Raw genomic sequence first — 18201 nt, 5'->3', positions numbered from 1 at the left:
CGCGTGCATCCGCCCCAGACGGGCCTCAGTAAAAGCATTTCCTTTTCACTTTTGCGTCCTCAGAGAGCTAAACACCCACTGGAGTACTCCGATCCAAGCTGCCTCGCAACTCTACTGATGCTTAAAGAATCTCTCTGTTTTCCCCCCAAACCTAAACACAGAGTGTTTACTGAGTGCTGTTGCCAGTTAGGCTGTTTAGACTGTTTACTCACTCACTCACTGCACCTGCAGACACCAGAGGAAGCTATAGAGTACATTACCAACAGCAGAACACAACCACTGAGCTTAAAGTGAGTGACTAGTACAATTTGCATTAAGATGAAAAACAAAAATTTATATACTACATAGAACCGGATATTCTGATAATCTAAATAATGTAACATTAGTATCACACGTTCGCTCGAAACAAGCCTGTGTTTATTAGGACAATAAAGCTTCTTAGAATCTGACAAAGACAGACAGACTTTTGGTTGGATGAATGGATGAATCGGTGGATGGATGAGTGAATGGATGGATGAATGGATGGATCGGTAGATGGATAAGTGGATGGACGAACGGACAGATGGATCTGAATTTTTTTTATAAGGACAATGCATGTTAATGAACATTAGCATAAAATACAAAATATAAACAAGCCGGATTATAGCAACATTGCTAATTAACATCCGTAGTCCCTAGGCAGGTATGCACAAGGACACACTCAAATGGATGGATGGATGCATGGATAAATGAATGTATGAATGAATACTGCAGATGGATGTATTAAATAATGGATGAAAAGATGGATGAAATAAACGTTGCCAGATTCTCATGACTGATAAAGTATATAGAGTATAGAGTGATATCACTGGAGACTGAAGTGCTAGAATACACTCCTGTGAAATCTACATCCAGGAGCTTTACGTAACTACTGCCACAGAACAGTGTCCACAGAAACATATCTATGAACTAAATTCATAGATTATCCTGCTCTAATATTAATGGAGATGGACACTTCGGGGCACATAACCGTTTTAACATGATTTCTGGTGATCTTCTGAGATTCAAGTGCTTTTTCAGCAAATATCGATTGTCCTGTAAAGCCATGAATACTTGCACCGTATGTACTAGAGAAAGAGACAGTAAATGAGAGACCTACAGAAATCACTTCATCTTTAAGTCTCACAATATAGTAGAGATATGTAGCGCATAGCATTCAGGATGTCATAAAACAGAACTCTATAGCCTGTTATTAACAGATCAGTGAGCTGTGTGATTGGCTAACCTGCAGGAGGAGTCTCTCAAAAGCAAGGCAGGCGTCCCAGCACGGGAGAGCGGGATGACGGAGAGCTTGAGCAGCAGCCAGTCCCAGCTGTAGGACCCCACAGTGACTTTCCAGAGCCCCCCAACTGTCCCGAAACAACTGAACATATGAACAAAGCTGTTCGGCTGTAACCCGCCCTGAGAAAAGAGAGAAAAACATAAGCATCTTATTCAAGTTGTCTGGATTCAACAGTTACACAAAACAACATTCAGTCATTCTGAATTCAGTGTTTACCTTCATCTGTATCTTTGGTGTCAAACAGAACTTCAAACATTGTTTGAACTCCAGAGAAAATTTACGTCAGTCCCCATCAATGCAAATCCATTACCAACACACAGATTTACTGGATGTGTTCTTATGAACTACACAAGACTACTACACAAAACTATAATATTACTAGGACCTGAATCAACATAACTCAATGTGTGTGTACGTTTATTTGCAAATGAAATAAAACAATTTATGAATTGCTAAGTAAAACCAGCTTTACTTTGTGAAAGTACAAAGTGATGCCTAAATTGTAAATGAATCATTCTTTTGAACAAGTTCTTTTTCGTGATTAGCTCAAATTGATTCACAACTAAAACATAAAAGGCCTCATGAGAAATTCTGGGAACACTTCTATTAATTGTTGTTTCATTGAAACAGTCAGACCATTCGAATGAATTGATTCACTAGAATTATTTGGACCTTCCAATGCTAATCAAAGCAGAGGTTTATTGATTTTAATTTAAACAGATTAATACCTAAACAGGCACACTATGGGAGGCAGAGGAGATCATTTAACCTTCGTAAAATTATCCCAATCAGCACACACTGCTGTTCAAACACACCACCAAACCACAACATGCATGCTTTAGTTCCTCCATCTGTGTTGAAACCGTGCATCTGGAAGAATGATGGATCTAACGTTCACACTGCTTGGTAATGTAACATCATGTATGACATACAAGACAAAAATATAAGTGTATATGTGATTTAGGCTGATGTATCTCACAGTCTAGTGTTTGTCTGTGGTCATCTTCTGAGCTTATTTATTACATTGGCAAAGTTCAGCCAAAGACACTCCAACACAGAAACACATCCTCACTGACCCTGGAGTTTTTTTTAGGGGTTATTATGGGTTGAGATGGAGAGAGGGAAAGATAAATATATTTAATGTAGTTCAGCAGCTCATTCCATTTCTGTCTTTTTAACCAATTGGTTATCCTTTCAGTTATTAATAAATATGAAAAAAAAAAATCATGTTTTATCCAATACGAAAAAAAATGACAAACAACTATATTTCTGTATTACATCATATTGTAAATCATGCTAAAATTCCTTAAGATAAAAGTTTGGAAAACACAGAAAAGCAAAAAAACTAAAAGAAGGAAAAATGGGGTGGGGAGTGGAGGCTGGGGTGTTAACATTGAGACAGGGGGTTGGGTTCACATTCACACATACAGCCACCAGAAGTGAGAGTATAGCCTGTGCTCAAATGCAGCCAATGTTTGCTTCAACCCAGCCAAACGCACAACCGCACAAACAAGAGACAGAAAGAGTGCGGACAGAAGGAAAGCTGGCTAGAAAATTACTAGAACAAGCAATGCACCAAAAGCAAAAATCAGGCAGACATCCTGAGAGCAGTTACATGATAGAAGATTGAATCATTGGTGGGCCGAGCACCGAGCCCTGTGGTTCTCCTGAGGGTCATTTTCTTATGATGACAGAATCACAAGCTCCAACCTCATTATGGTCCATATTTCATAAGTATACAATTAATTTGTATTTTGTAACCGTGCCTCTCGAGAAACACTTACGTACTTCTATGAGCGTAATTCATTTATAAATAGAAAGCAATGAAATCACAACGGTTAATGAGACGTCAAGGTGTAGAATTAGGACATGCACATCAGACTCTAGGTGGGGGTAAGTGGGAAAACTGACCTACAGAACTGCAGTAAAATTTGGATGTGCAAGTCTGGAGATGGTTTAGTTTATGGGTCTAGAACCTTCTCCAACTACTGCAAACTAATTGCCCAAAAATCTCTGAGAAAAAAAATCTGCAGAGAGCAGATGCACATGAAATCTGTTTGACAACTGGCAAAACAAAAAGAGAAAAAGGCAGAACTACTAACCCCATAAAGCCTTTTTCACAATAATGAACCCTTCGCCAGCTCATTTGTATGCAATGAATCAGGGTAAATGCAGTACTCTGATGTCTATGGCCACATTCTGAGGGTGGATAGGTTAGGGAAAATGGTGGCACTGTCTAGTAACACCAATCAGATTTTGCCAGCTCATAAAATAGTGTTGAGAAAATGACTTCTGTTCCAAAAATATCCAAACACTGAATAGCTATTATAGACTGAGTCAGCTTTAGAAAGCTCTAGCAAAATACTCAAGAATCACTCAGCATAATGTGCAGGGAACAACTTCCAAAGAGAAAGAGAGAGAGTTGTTCCAAGCAAGCCGAAAGCTGGAAGAAAAATAAGAGAGACACGGAGGACTAACCATCACATGACCATGAAACAAGGGCTGAACGTACATAAACACACACAGGGCAGCAATGACCCTGAGCATGTACACGCAGACAAGCACACTCGCGTTCACATGGCAAAAAAGACCACCAGAGCACACTTTACGACAGCCCATCAGAATAATGCATGTGATGCCACAATATGAAGCAAAACAAAATCTATAACAGCTGTAACTGCACAGCAAAGAAAAATACTAATACACGCATATGTGTGTGTGTGTGTGTGTGTGTGTGTGTGTGTGTGTGTGTGTGTGTGTGTGTGACTTGTTCTGTTTGATACGCAGTATGATTGTTCTGGCACTGTAAAAGTTCTGTTGGCTTGGAGATCAGGAAATAACTGTGATCCAGTGAGAAAGGTTGGCTAAAGTTTCTGTACTGTAATAGTGTGTGCGCTTTGGAAGAACAGCCCTGTGTGTTGTTGAATCAGAACAATGTTTAGCAATACAAACCCATATTGGTATCATGATATTCTCCTTCTCTCCTAAACAAAAAAACACAGCGACTGATGTGGATGTTGTTACACAAACCAGAAGGGCATTTGATTCATAGGATTTGACAGTTAAATGTCCAAAAAAAAAAAAAAAAAACACACAAAACAAAGCCCACAGAAACAGCAAAAAGGGCTGTCTTGTTTGCATTTAAGACCATAAATGAGATGACCTGCAACAACTGTGAGATTCAGTTTAGAGGTTACGGTCCAATGAACTGTCCCCCTGTCATTTAGGTTCTGTGCTTTTTCTAGATATTCTGATTAAACTTATGAATTGTGTGCTGGTGCCGGCTTCGGTTGTAGTTCGGTTCACTTGGATCTTTTGAACCAGACCAAAACAAAAATAATCATACATTTAAGTAAGTCATATATTCATTCAAAATATGCTTAATGTTCACATCGTCATCGTCATCCCCCCCCCCCCCCCCCCCCTAAAAACAAATGCAGCAACAGGCATTAAAGTGGTTCCAAGTCTTCCACTCGACTCCTTTTCAACTCTAACACACTAATTATACTGATTATAGCTATTGTGTTCGTGTGTATTTAAGAGCTCTGCGAACGTCTTACATGCCTGTGCGTATTTTTACCCCTCATTTCAGACTCTATTGTTTAACTTATGAACAGCAGAGCACCTCTAGAACATATGTGTGAGAGCATGTGATCCCAACATGAGGTTCATATTTCCTCAGTGGCCACATGGGCGTTCTACCCATATGTAGTGCAACTTGCTGTCTGAAGGGGGTGCTGTGGGTCCTTGACTAAAAACTGCTGAATCTCGCTTGCTCAGTCTCATTCATTGTCCAATTTTTTTTCTCTCTTTCTGTCTTTAACACTCTAGAGTCTCCTTCGCTCTATTGTTCACTATATTTGTCATGGCTATTGATGTAAAATCTTTAGTAAGAAGTTTTTGAATACACACTCTTGTCTTGTTACATTGTATTATGCAGCATCTCACACACAAAGTGAAAATCAGCTCCAGACCCAGTAAATGTAAAAGAAAGTTCTGTAAAGCCGCAGGAAGCTCTTTGTTTGGGCAGAATTCCGAATTTTTTATTCTGACAGCAATTAAAAGTCGTTTGTGGGGATTTCTGAAGCCGTTTGGATTACCACTATCTATGTGGAAGTAATCATGTAGTGTTGTGAGCATTTTTAATGTCCATAGGGAATAGGTATATTTGAGATAATGTTCTCGAGTGCCTCATGTAGTCAAGTGTGTGTCTATCAGCTTTAAATTTGGACCGTGGTCTTACCCAGACTCATTTTGATTGGCAGGTTCTCTTTGCTGGCTGCCTCCACCAGTTGCCTCCTCACTTCCATCACTGCCTCCTTTTGCTTAGCAACCAGCATTGTCTCCCATAGCAACCGTGCAGCGGCAGATCTGTGGAAAACAGGCCAGGTAATGAGGGGTCACTCTCTTTTATTTCTTATTCACATAACACACAAAAGGCAAGAGCTAGAAGAACTAGAATGACTAAAACAACACCCAAAAACATTTAAATATTTTTTTTTTTGATATTTGTATTATATATATACGATTCATACTAATTAATGTAAAAACAAAAAAACAAAACAGTGATTTAAAAATCAGTGTTTTAATTCATTTTACTTATATGGTTTACTTTCTTGAAAAACACTAAATAATGAAGGTTTGTGTGGAATGGTGGTGATTATTTGATCCTAAAGGGTTGCAAAAAAAAATGCCCCAAAAACAAGATCACAACAGTGATCTCAAGAATTATCTCTATGCTACATGTACTAATATTGGATGATCAAAGAGATAAAAATATCAAAAACTTAAAAATTAAACAAAACTGCATCAAAACAAAAAGTCAGTGTATAAATACCTCTGTATGAATGTGGTGAATGTGTGATGCCAAAAGATTACTGGTCAACCAAAAGTTAAAAACAGAGTTAAACTTCCTCCATTGGTAAAACATACAGGGAAAAAAAATGATTTATCATCTTATTACATCACATATTGTATATATCAAACTTTATTTATCATCAAATGACTTTGGGTTAAGCGTTTTGCTCTAGGGCAGAGTTTCCTTATTGGGGGAAATAGTAAGAAATAGTAAAGTTAGGGAGGGAACTGCAGGTTTTTTTTTAGTTGATAAAATCCTAATAAAAAAAAAAAACTTGCTAAAAAAGTTGAAACGTTTTATCAATTTACCTGCATGTCAATATGAGCTTTAACCATGAATCAGAAAACGGTGAATATGTGAATGTGTAGTTAGATTGAAGAACATCTGTCAAAGGGGTTCGCCTGACAAAGCTTTTGGGTTCTTTTGGTGTGGTTCGGTAACCTTTTGGTAAGCAGGCAGACTTTTAACCGCTAGGCTACACAACACCCCGGTGCAAATTATTTCTGTTATACATTTTTAAGGCCATTCACATTCACACACACACAAAAAACATTACTACGAAAACAGCTAGACAAAGTAATGGAAAAGAATGTAGGGGGTCTAGAGACCCATTAGTAAAAATGTAAGTTCTTTTAACTTGATATGGCATCTTAAAAAGAAAAAAAATGGCACCCATAAAGAAAGGCGCATCACAACCGCCAAAGACATCCGTTAAGTAAGCGTTTATATAGAAAACCAATTAAGAAGCACTGCAGATTGACACAATAACACATCATTAGTCTGCTTCCCTCTATTGACTATTCATCATTTTCAATCTCCTCTCCATCCATCAGTAATAAACAGCTCTATCTTTAGTAACTTTACAATCATTATTCAACAAGGGTTTCTCATACACCAAATGATCTCCTCTCTTGACATCTACTAATGAGACATCATCATTCTGTTCTTCATCACTGGCTCCTCCTCTTCCTGTCTTTAATCATCTCTTGGATTGTGTGTGTGTGTGTGTGTGTGTGTGTGTGTGTGTGTGTGTGTGTGTGTGTGTGTGTGTGTGTGTGTGTGTGTGTGTGTGTTCCGGCTTATGTGCTGCTTGTCATATTAATAAAGCAGTGGAAACTTCACACAAACTCTTGATGAGAGAAGCGACAGAATAAAATGAAATCTTTTTCGCGGGGGGCGGGAGGCCTGAGGAAACACGTCATGTAAATGAGGAGAAATTTGAGGAAAGGACGAGAGGAGAAGAAGGGTAAGAGACTGAGAAAGTGAGGGTGCATGTCATGAAACAAAGGACAAGAAATCAGAACGGAGAAAGGGAAGATACATGAGGGCGAGCGACGGAGGGTGGGGGTGTTTTACTGACACTGAAACCAAATGTTAAACCTGCTCTGTTTTTCTTTTGCTCTTTTTGCTTTTTCTCTCCCTCTGTCTATTTCTCTCTCTCTCTCTCTAACATTTGCCATGTGTTGGATCTCAGCTGTAATGTGTTCCAGACAGAGTTTTGGCAGTGCTAGAGAGAGGCCTGACTCCATTACTCCAAAAACGAGACAAAAAAAGAGAGGGAACAAAAATGAGGAGGACAAAAGCCTACATAATAAACATGGGGCTTGTTGTTCTAAAGCACAGACTTCTGTCGGGAATTGCGAGTGGAGGGACAGTACAAAAACATGACAGATAACGCTAGAATGCAAACTGGGTCAGTAATTGAGAAATGCGACAAAAAAAAGAAGAAAAAAAAGAGGAAAAGTATAAGAAAAATAAGATCACATGATGGGCTGGTCACACTTCCTTGCTAATTTTTGCAAAAGCAGAAAAAAACATAATTTTTTTTTAACAGACTGTAAAAGCAAGGAATGCTTAGTCCATTGTGTTTCCAGATTAGACTTGGTTAAGGACCATGAAAGTAAGAGAATATAATTAAGGTGTACAATACCAGACAAAAGAAGGACACTCGAGTGAATTTACGCTACAAATTAATTTTGTCATTTTAAAAACTTGATTTGAAATCATTTGGGGGAAAAACAAAACAAATTATAATAAAATAATAATAATAATTAAATAAAAAATTAAGATAATTTTGATTTGTTTAACATGTGTTGGTCTCTACATAATTCCCATACTTCAATTTGTGTAAAATTCATAGTTTGGATGACATTTGTTCTTAAATGTGGAAGATGACTAGGTTTTGACTTGCATATATTGACTATTTCAAAGATATCTTAATGGGCTAATAGATGTCCGGCAACCTTCAGAGACCACAGATCTTTGAAATCTGTTCAAGTATGTTATGTGTTTGTTGAGGTAGTAGTGTGTCTTGTGCAATGGGGCTGAACTGATTTTGCATGTCATAAACAGATGCACACATTTTCAGCGTAGTTTACATGCCAGAGTTAAGACTGGACCCTCTCTATGTGCATGTGTATGTTGACTCGGCGTGTATTCCAGGAAGACGAGGGGTCCGCTTGGAATGTTTCGGTGGGGCAACATGGTTCCAATTTACCCCAAAAACCTCCCCCCTCTTTACTCCACTCCTCTCCTGCAGTGTTCCCCAGGCTAGATGTCCTGACAAGGGGGTTCAGTGAGTTTGTATAAGAGCGTTGTGCTCCATTAGTACACTAACCTATGGAGGGCAGTGTTGGTCTGCAAAGACAAAATATTTATTACCCATTCCCGCCACTACCTTCTTGTACCGTCCAGTGTGTGTGTGTGTGGTAGGGGAAATTCAGGGTTCCTGGAAAGACATGACTGAGCACTTAAGAATGGACTTCAACTGACTAAGTGTTCCTGAACTCCTTAAAATCAGTCTTTATACACGCACAGACACTAAATTGCATACAAAATGGTTCCAAATGTGATTAGCAATAAATGGATGCCGTTTCATAATAACCTTATGTGTTTTGCAATGTACCGCACTTTAAATAAACCGAAAATCCCAAAACCAAAATCAACGTAACACCCGCTATTTTATCACGGTGTTACAATGCCATAATCGTCGTGACGAGAGATTGATTTAGTAGACGGCGAGACTGTGTTTATCAACAACAGGACACAAGCAACCCCCATTCGTTAGCAGCATTCAATCCAGGTCAGTTATTCTACAATTACGCCCACTTGCAAGACTAATGACACTACACACACACACACACACACACACACACACACACACACACACACACACACGGAGACCTGGCAGACCCTCTACGGGAGAGGTGTGTGTATTTTCCGTGCTCATTATAATCTGTAACAGTACTCTGAGAGAAATAAACAAAACTGAAATAAGAAACAAAGCAAGCAAAAACATTAATTCATCATTAGAGAAACAACGAGAGCGCACATACAGTCCAAGTGTTTTTCCTGTCAGGATTTAATAATGGAAAGAGCACAGGAAACTGGAGTGAAAGTTAAATCTGAAAAGTATGTCTAAAGCGAGCATGCCATTCCACTTCAAAGACAAATGTCAACCGTCTCAAAGAGATTGGAGAATGACTGTTATGTAAGCATCATTTGGAGAAGTAAGGGAGATGGCAAACAAAGAGACTTAAATAAATTGGGTTGTTTCGAGGCTTTAAATCCACAGAGGATGAGGATTATGTAATAGCTGGTTTTCATTGATAACCACAGCTGAATATTTCATCTTTTGTTCTGGTTTGAAACTACCTTTTTGTTGCAATTACAGTTCAGGTCTCCAGAAGGACATCACCAATTATTTGAGTGTGATATAAAGTGTAGGGGGTCAATATTTTTTGAAAGATTATGTTTCTGAAATAAGTCACTTACGCTCATTTATTAATTTATAGTTATTAATAAATATTATTACAATTAAAAAAAACTTTTTTTCTATTATATTACATTATAACACAATGAAATGTATTCCTGTGATGGCAAAGCTGAATTTCCAGCATCATTGGTTACAATCACATGATCCTTCAGAAATCATCCTAATATGCTGCTTTGGTAACTGTGGTATATTTATATTTATTCACCTTACTGACACTTAACATTTAAATGGTAGTGTTCTAAAAAATGTGTAAAAATATAAACATGTATATACTGTGAGTACCAACTCTCGCAGTTTGAGTGTGTTTGAGTGTGTTGAATGGTTCAATTACATTTACAGACATTTTTAGTGGCTATAATCTTTGTCCATAAAGATAGGCATCGTTCGGCTACAATCTGCAAATAAAAATGCAACGCACACAAAGGCAACATCTTGTAACATTAATCTAAAAAAGACTGGCATACACAAACTCACAAAAAAACCCACATTACAAATCTCTCTCATCTGTGGCTCATTTTGTTTCATGTTGAGACTCCCTGAGCGGAAGATAAATCCCAGAGTCAGGCACTAACCTTTAACACAATGAATGGGAGCAGAGTCACAGTTTCAGGAGAAGTTACTGGCGCACTCACAGCCCGCTGCGAGTTTAGAGTTTCTGCATGTATCAATACTGCAGGTCTTCATCTCATTTAAATCTACTTAATCCTCTAGCTCCACCGAAAATAGATTGACTTGATAATCAGTACAACCAGAGGAGAAGAGAGGAGAGGAATGAGACGAGAAAAAATATGACAGATAGATATATGATAGATATAATACTGATGAAAAGAGAGACAAAACAAGTCAGCAGGAGCAGAGGAGAGGAGAGAGAAAATAGAGGAGATCCAAGATGAGCAGAGATCAATTGAGATGAGAAGAAATGAGAAGATAAGATGAAACAACACACCACAAGACAGAAAGATGAGATTAGACAAAACAAGAGAAGATGAAGTCAATTTAGAGAGATGAGAAGGAGATGAGAGGAGACAACGACAGGTCAGAGAGATGAGGGGAGACAAAAACAGAAGACAGGGAGATACTATATAACAAGATGAGATGAGACAACAACATGTCAGAGATAACAAGGAGATTAGATGAGATAAGACGAGACAAGATGAGAAGGAGACGAGACAGGACAGAGATGACATGCAAAAGATGAGAGAAGTCAGAGAGAGAAGATGAGACAAGGTTGATGAGGATGAGAGAAGATCAGATGAAAAGGAGATGAAATGAGACAGCATATGACGGAGGGATGAGAGGAGACAAAACGACATGTTCCAAAAGCTATAAACTGAAGTCAGTCATGTGTGTGCCTGACACCATATTCTGATTGAACAACCCCACCTGTCAATCAGAGACAGGAAACTAGTGGAAGGGATTTATCAGGGGTGCAAGAGTGAGTAAACAATGTGATCTTTCAACAAACACTCAAGTGCTCAATGCTAAGCGTGCCAAATGTGTGACAAAAGACAAAGTACTGTCTTTTTAGCCGTCAGTGAAGGAGCGATTGATATGCATGCAAGCACAGTCTTTGCTCGACATTTCATGTCGTTTTCTCACACTGCAGTGTGGTCCATTTTTCTCCCCCTACACACACACACACTAATACTTTCATGCCAATGTCTTGAGGAGTTCTAGTACAACATATGGGTTTCATGCTGGCTGGACAGGGCACAAAGTTGGGTAGATGGTTGTAAAGCATAGGGTTGAAGTGTGGAGGGTGTGTCACAAACCCTTACATAAGCAAGGGCATAGCTGAAGTGTCCCACACACACAAAATCAAAGCACCACTGCTCTACCGCAGTGCCAAGAACAACCTATTACACCAGCCTGACTGGAACACACCTGACCACACACACGTTCTACCAGTCCAAAAACAGATTCTTGGCCAATTGCAATTGTCTATTTGTATTACTGGAGCGGGAAATAAAAGAAGGTAAAAGGGTTGGTTGATGTTGCAGTAGAGCAGAGCGTGAAATAGTCCTCCTTTAGCTAACCAAACATCAAGTCTTCAAATCTGCTATAACCAAAATTTCACACAGAGCACAATCTATCCCGCCAGAGACAGCCTGCTACCATTTCGAAGAACATAAATTCACGTCCGCATGAAGTATTTCAAACTCAACCTACCAAAAACACCAGACACATCTTTCATTACAAAAACGCTCACATTTCTCCCACAACCACAGTAAAAACACAGAGTTTTGAACATTTCTCCAGTCAGACCTGAATAGGCGCAGTGTGTAACTAGACTGTTATTAAAAGCCGGCGTTCTCACAGGCGAGGAAGAGGAAGTCTCCTATCAGCAGCCCGCGCCGGTCGCTCGAGAGACGGCTGCCTGAAAATGACCACCCATAACAACACTAAATCCAGCGACCCTGAAACAGAGCCTACAATTACAACGGGAAACACCATACAATAAAGAGGGCAAAATTAGCCAAACAGCCCACAATTAGGATCCTAAAATAAATCCTTTCATAAATATTTTTCAGAGCCTATAGATATAGCTAGGCTAGAATAACACAATGCAGCCAATTACATTCACCTGAGCTGACAAGAACAATGCCAGTATCAGCACTGCAGGGCTGGGCCACAAACCCCAGTCAGAACCAATATTATTAGCGGCGTTTGCTAAATCAAGCATCCCTAGCATTGCTCACTCACTACGGTTACGGAATGAACAATCCCATAGGACTGAACACAAAAAGAAAACGTTCACCCCAAAATGAAAATTCTGTCATCATTTACAAACCTGTACTGCTTTCTTTCTTATGTGGAGCATATGCTACAATGCTACATACACCCAACTGAATTTTAATAAACGGTCTTCAAAATATCTTCTTATGTGTTCTCAATAAGAAAGAAAGCAACCCAGGCTCATTGGAAAAACATGCCTGTGGCAACACTTCTGCTTAATATAACAGTTACTTTTAAAGTGAAATGTCCAGCGAGAGGCATTAAAAGTGCATTCAGTTTTATCCATAACAGGTGAACATGAATCGGGCTGCAGTTTATTACACTGGTTGTTATGCATCACAGCAGTTAAAAAAAAAATAAAAAAAAATCGGATAGACTTATCTTGAGGCTAGATTATCAAAGATACTTATACATAGCGAGTATTCTACATTGATCCTTCCTGAAGTTTGTGTTTACATAATAAATGTGTGTGTACTGTGTATAATTATTTTGTATATATAAATACACACACGTGCATGTATACATTTAAGAAAAATTATTTTTTTATATATAAAATCTTTATATTTATATATATAAAATAAATTATATATACATCTACATACAGTATATACATGAAAATATTTCTTAAATATATACAAGCATGTGTGTGTGTGTGTATTTATATATACAAAATAATTATACACAGTACACACACATTTATTATGTAAACACAGACTTTTATTTTGGATGCGATTAATCGCGATTAATCGTTTCACAGCCCTATTCCTGACCAGTAAGCAAAGTAACCCAAACATCCCAGCAAAAAGCTTAAGAAACTCAAAACATTTTATAGTCTTAGAAATAAAGCCTAATAAACCCATTCAAGAACATTTTCTTCTGCAGTTCTTTAGAAGACCACTCACAATATAATGAGAATGTTACCATGTGAAGTTATAATTGAGATACAGTAGAAATATGTTTGCATATTCCAGCTACAGTTTTCATCTGTCTGTTCATTAGATGATGCTGATTCGAATATTTAAATGGTAAAAATTTGTCTTTCAAAGCATGGTGCATTGCACATACAAGCACCACTCATATTATCTTTAAAAAAAAAAATCTAGGTGGAAGCTGAAGAGGAATGAAAGTGAAGCATTAACATATTTGTGTTTGGATGATCTGTTTGATATGTGTGCATATTCTTTGACCCAGAATATTGGGCTAGCAAAACTCGGCCAGAAATGAATGACTTAGTTGGCATTATACAACGTCTCGAGAGACGTTTAAGGACATTAAAAGTCTAGGGAGTTGAGTTGCTCTCCTGAGGATCAGCTGGGCCCTGTCAGAATGCATCAAAAGATTCGATATTTGCCTGGAGCTTGTCTAGACTCTGCTAAACAAACCCTAGCCTTGTGACTCGCTTCCCTGCTGAGCTAAAGCTAGAAATCCCCACGCTCACACTGAATGGATTTGACTGTGTGGAACTGGACTGGTTCTCCTCCACTGAGTCCTAGAGCTCCAGCCGAGAATAAAGCCTGAAAAAAAAGGGGGAACCAGAGTAGATACAGAGAGAGTGGGCAAAATAAATGTGTTTTTTTGCCCTCAAACTTCAATTAGAAACATACGGAAGTAAAAAAAAAAAAAAACACTGAGCATGACATCCTAGGGAATTCTAAAACTACACGCAGCAACACAAAAACATTCACTCATGAGCAAACATCCATTACTCAGTTCAAGTGCCGATCACGTCATGACAGAATGACAGAATGAGCACATACTGAGGTAATTAACACACACGACTACAGATCCACACAAGTACTAACAGATCATTAAAACAACATTACAATACAAAATCTAATATTTCAACACAGCCCATACTGCACAAACAAGCACTCAAGAGTCAAGACACATGTGATAATCTTCCAAGTTCATTGACAGTACAAGTATTATATACACATTATATGTATATAGTAATATATATATATATAACTTTCTGGCACATATTGAGAGGGAAAATTCCCTGGTCTAGTCCTTCTCTTTTGCCCAAAATTATTTCTTGAAAGTATAACAAAGAAATTATTACAGAAAATGTAATTAATATAGCATAATATAATAACTAGCAATATGTAAAACAGACTAAAGTTCGGTCCATGACCATAATATAATTCTGATGAACCAAAGAAAGATCAAGTGGTCTCTGCGGATACTCTTTTTAAAAACCTGCATGGATTATACTCTCCATATATAGGGTGGCTTATATACAGTGACGGATGAATCTAGACTGTCAGGTACAAAATCTCTGCATTTGGAAGCACGATTAAGCTTATTTGGGATCAGAGCATGTTTTTTTATAGTCCTTAGGAGAAATGTGGCAGGCCTGTCAGGCAATTCCCGTGCTCACGCTGCTCTAGTCAAGGACATGATCAGCCAAGCAAAAGGCATTTTCACATAAGGCCAACATTTGCATAGACTTATAATAAATACTGCATCTCATTAAAATAATCTCTTCAGTCATTTTGTGTTGACCAAATCATGTTTTGTAAAAGATTTAGAGAAGGTCATGAGAATGATTGCATAACACTAAATTCTGACTGTTCCTGGTGTAAAAAAAAAACAAAGGTTATCATTATAAGTGGCCATCAGGGCAAAAATAAAATGCTACAAACGTGTGAAATATGGCAACACAATGAAAACCAATTCTATAGCCACACACACACACACGCACCTCTTCAAACGGAGAGTTGTCCCATTCAGTCTCCACACCATCTGGCTAACAGTAAGCGCTTGTATATTTACATGGAGGTCTCAAGAGTGTGTTTGTACTCAGGACTGCGGTGCTACTGTAACCAGCTAATGGCGGTAAAGGGATGTGGTCTTGGAATATGGTATTCATCTGTGTGTGTAGGTAAAACAGCAGCTTCAACGCTCTCCACCAACACTGATTGAACAGGGTTGAGATGACAAATAGTCACAATGGGAACCCACAATGGAGACAAGATCAATCTGGCAGCTTTGGCTGCATGGGATGTATAAGGTGAAACTGGTTTATTCATTGGCATCATTTCCTCATAGAGGAGTTCCTGTCCAATTAACTCAATCGCTCTGGAGTTGAATTCTTTCCATGGGCATGTGCTCCCTGAATCCCTGTCTGATGGGATCTGGAAAGAAAACAGACATACGAAACAAGTTCCTCTTTTAACAAACCCTCACGTCTAACAAGTGGTTTAGACCTAATGGGTCGTAAACAGCATTTGGGTTTCCATACTGAAGTCATTTGACTTCCAGATGAAGCTTCAAAAAAAGTCTTGTATCAAGAGAATATTATATGACAATCACCACAAAATCATCTGCCAAGAAGGTTATATGGTGTTAATTACACAGAATTATGACAGTTGATGTTTTCACTCATGACTGAGTTCTACCAAAGGGCATACATTTAGCAAAAAATTCCCATCAAAAACCATGACTGGGTTCATTTAGGAAAAACAAAGTGAGCGAGTTCACCAAATGTGTGTTAAAACAATTGAGCAGCACGACAATATCACACAGAACAGCAGAAATGTGGGGTCATTCGTTACCACATCCCGCCCCGTGGGAAATGACATCGGCAAAAACTCCAGCGAACCCGTTTAGTTATTCAAATACACACATTTATGATGACTAAAGAAATGGTGGTTCTCCATTAAAAATACTTGGCTGGGCATTGTTCCTGTGCCAACATGTGGGGAACCAAGTCTCATGCTTTCCTCAGATTTTTCCTTCTGTGAGCAGACAGACTTTGAGAACAGCCACATTTCTCTAATCCTTTACCAGCACTGAGGTTTCTGGTCTAAACCAAACTACAGTCGGGACATTCCCTTTACAGCAGTGATGACAAAACTATCAGACAAACAGGTCAAGAAATCTGAAAATGTTTATATGCCACATAACATTTTAAAGGGTTAAATAAAAAAGTTCCCGGTAAATGGTAAAAACACGTTGTGTATAATCTGTCTTTCCCAGTATTTATAAAAATAAATAAAAAAGTGGTACCTAGCAAATTGGTATTGAGACTTACTGGTATTAGTAAAGATTTCTGAAATGTTGGTACCTTGGAGTAACCTTTGGTTACATATTTTGCCCTTAAAGGTATAATTCACCCCAAAAAGTCAAATCTGATATGATTTACTCACCCTCATGTTTAAAACATGCATGACTCTTCTGTGGATATTTTTAAAGTCAGCGGGGTCAAAACAATATTAGACACTACTGACTTTCATTCTATGGAACAAAACACTTTTGAAAACATATTTTGTGTTCAACAGAAGAAAGAATGTTATACAGGCTTTGAGGGTGAGATGGGGGTGAGAATAATGACAGCATTTTCATTTTTTGGGTGAACTATCCCCTTTAATACAATGCTATTCCGTTCCGGTCAGCTCCTAGATTAAACTATAGGTCTGAAGAACCTGCATGTTAATACCTTAAATCAGTTAATATCATAACCAGCTCATCACGAACATGTAATCATTTAATTTAAAACGCTTAATTAAATTCAAATGCTTGTGAGACAATAAAAAATTACAGTAATCGAGATATATATATATATTTTAATTTTTTTTCACCACAATGTGAATATGCACTCATTGCATGTTCTTTGTATGTAAACAAGAAAAACACTTACTGGTTCTGTGCCAAGCAGCCTGGTGCCAAGATGCCATTTGTATCAGTGGTCTGCTTCAGGTGTGTGAGCTCCAACATGTCCACCTGAACATCAGTCACATGACCTGGCAACCGTGGTAATGCTGACAGGATTTTCTCAACCAGATTGTCACCATGATGGCCAACAGCCCCTATAGATTGGGAAATAAGAGAAACAGGAAAGAGTAAGTACGTTTTGAAAGGGCATAGAATTAGAACAAGTCATGCTGTGTTATAATAAGGCAAGACACCACTGGTAAACGGTAAAAAAAAAATAGTTTCACTATACTACCCCAGCTGAGTACATTAAGATAATTATTTTGTCTTACAAGTTCTGTTCTGTTATGTTTAAATATGCAAATAGTCTTAGAATAGAAATCTACCTGGAAAAGCCAGGTTCAAAATGCTTGTTTTATTTTGCTGGCATATTAGAGTTTAAGGTTTTTACACAGGCCATTTGGATATCTATATTTATCACCCCACCCCATAAAACTTTTAACAGCAAGAAAAAGTCATCATATTTTGTAAAATATTGCAAATCAAGCAGATTATATACGAATGAACCCCTCTGTAAACCCCTATATAATATAGATAAATTTGGTGTAGACAAGCGTTACTGAAATGGATATTTCTAGCTCAGTGCATGGATTTTTTTAATTTATTTTTTATAGAAAATAGTCTATATAGCTATGTAAGGCATTTTTTTAATCGAAATATGTAAATAATATACATTTTAATCAAATAAACCCTTAAATATGTATTTTTCTTCCACTAGTCTGAAGGAAAACGTGTTATTCAAGAAAAATAATTCCTAATTTCAAAATTGACAAGTCCATGAAAAATCAATGGTTT

At 38.0% G+C, this 18201-nt stretch overlaps 1 protein-coding gene across 1 annotated transcript in view; it reads right to left on the bottom strand.

The window, feature by feature from the left end:
• scfd2 (sec1 family domain containing 2) overlaps window positions 1-18201 on the bottom strand; it is a 114256-nt gene that overhangs the window by 94709 nt on the left and 1346 nt on the right. The window contains exons 2-4 of the mRNA XM_079583574.1: window positions 17333-17501; window positions 5565-5692; window positions 1265-1440 (exon numbers count right to left, since the gene is read on the bottom strand). Coding sequence (XP_079439700.1) covers window positions 1265-1440; window positions 5565-5692; window positions 17333-17501 — 473 coding nt within the window. The remainder of the gene's footprint in view (window positions 1-1264; window positions 1441-5564; window positions 5693-17332; window positions 17502-18201) is intronic.

This window comes from Phoxinus phoxinus, assembly GCF_949152265.1.
Source record: "Phoxinus phoxinus genome assembly, chromosome: 16".
Classification (NCBI taxonomy): domain Eukaryota; kingdom Metazoa; phylum Chordata; class Actinopteri; order Cypriniformes; family Leuciscidae; genus Phoxinus; species Phoxinus phoxinus.
The sequence above is the reverse complement of the archived record's forward strand: the minus strand, read 5'-3'. Positions and strand labels throughout refer to the sequence as shown.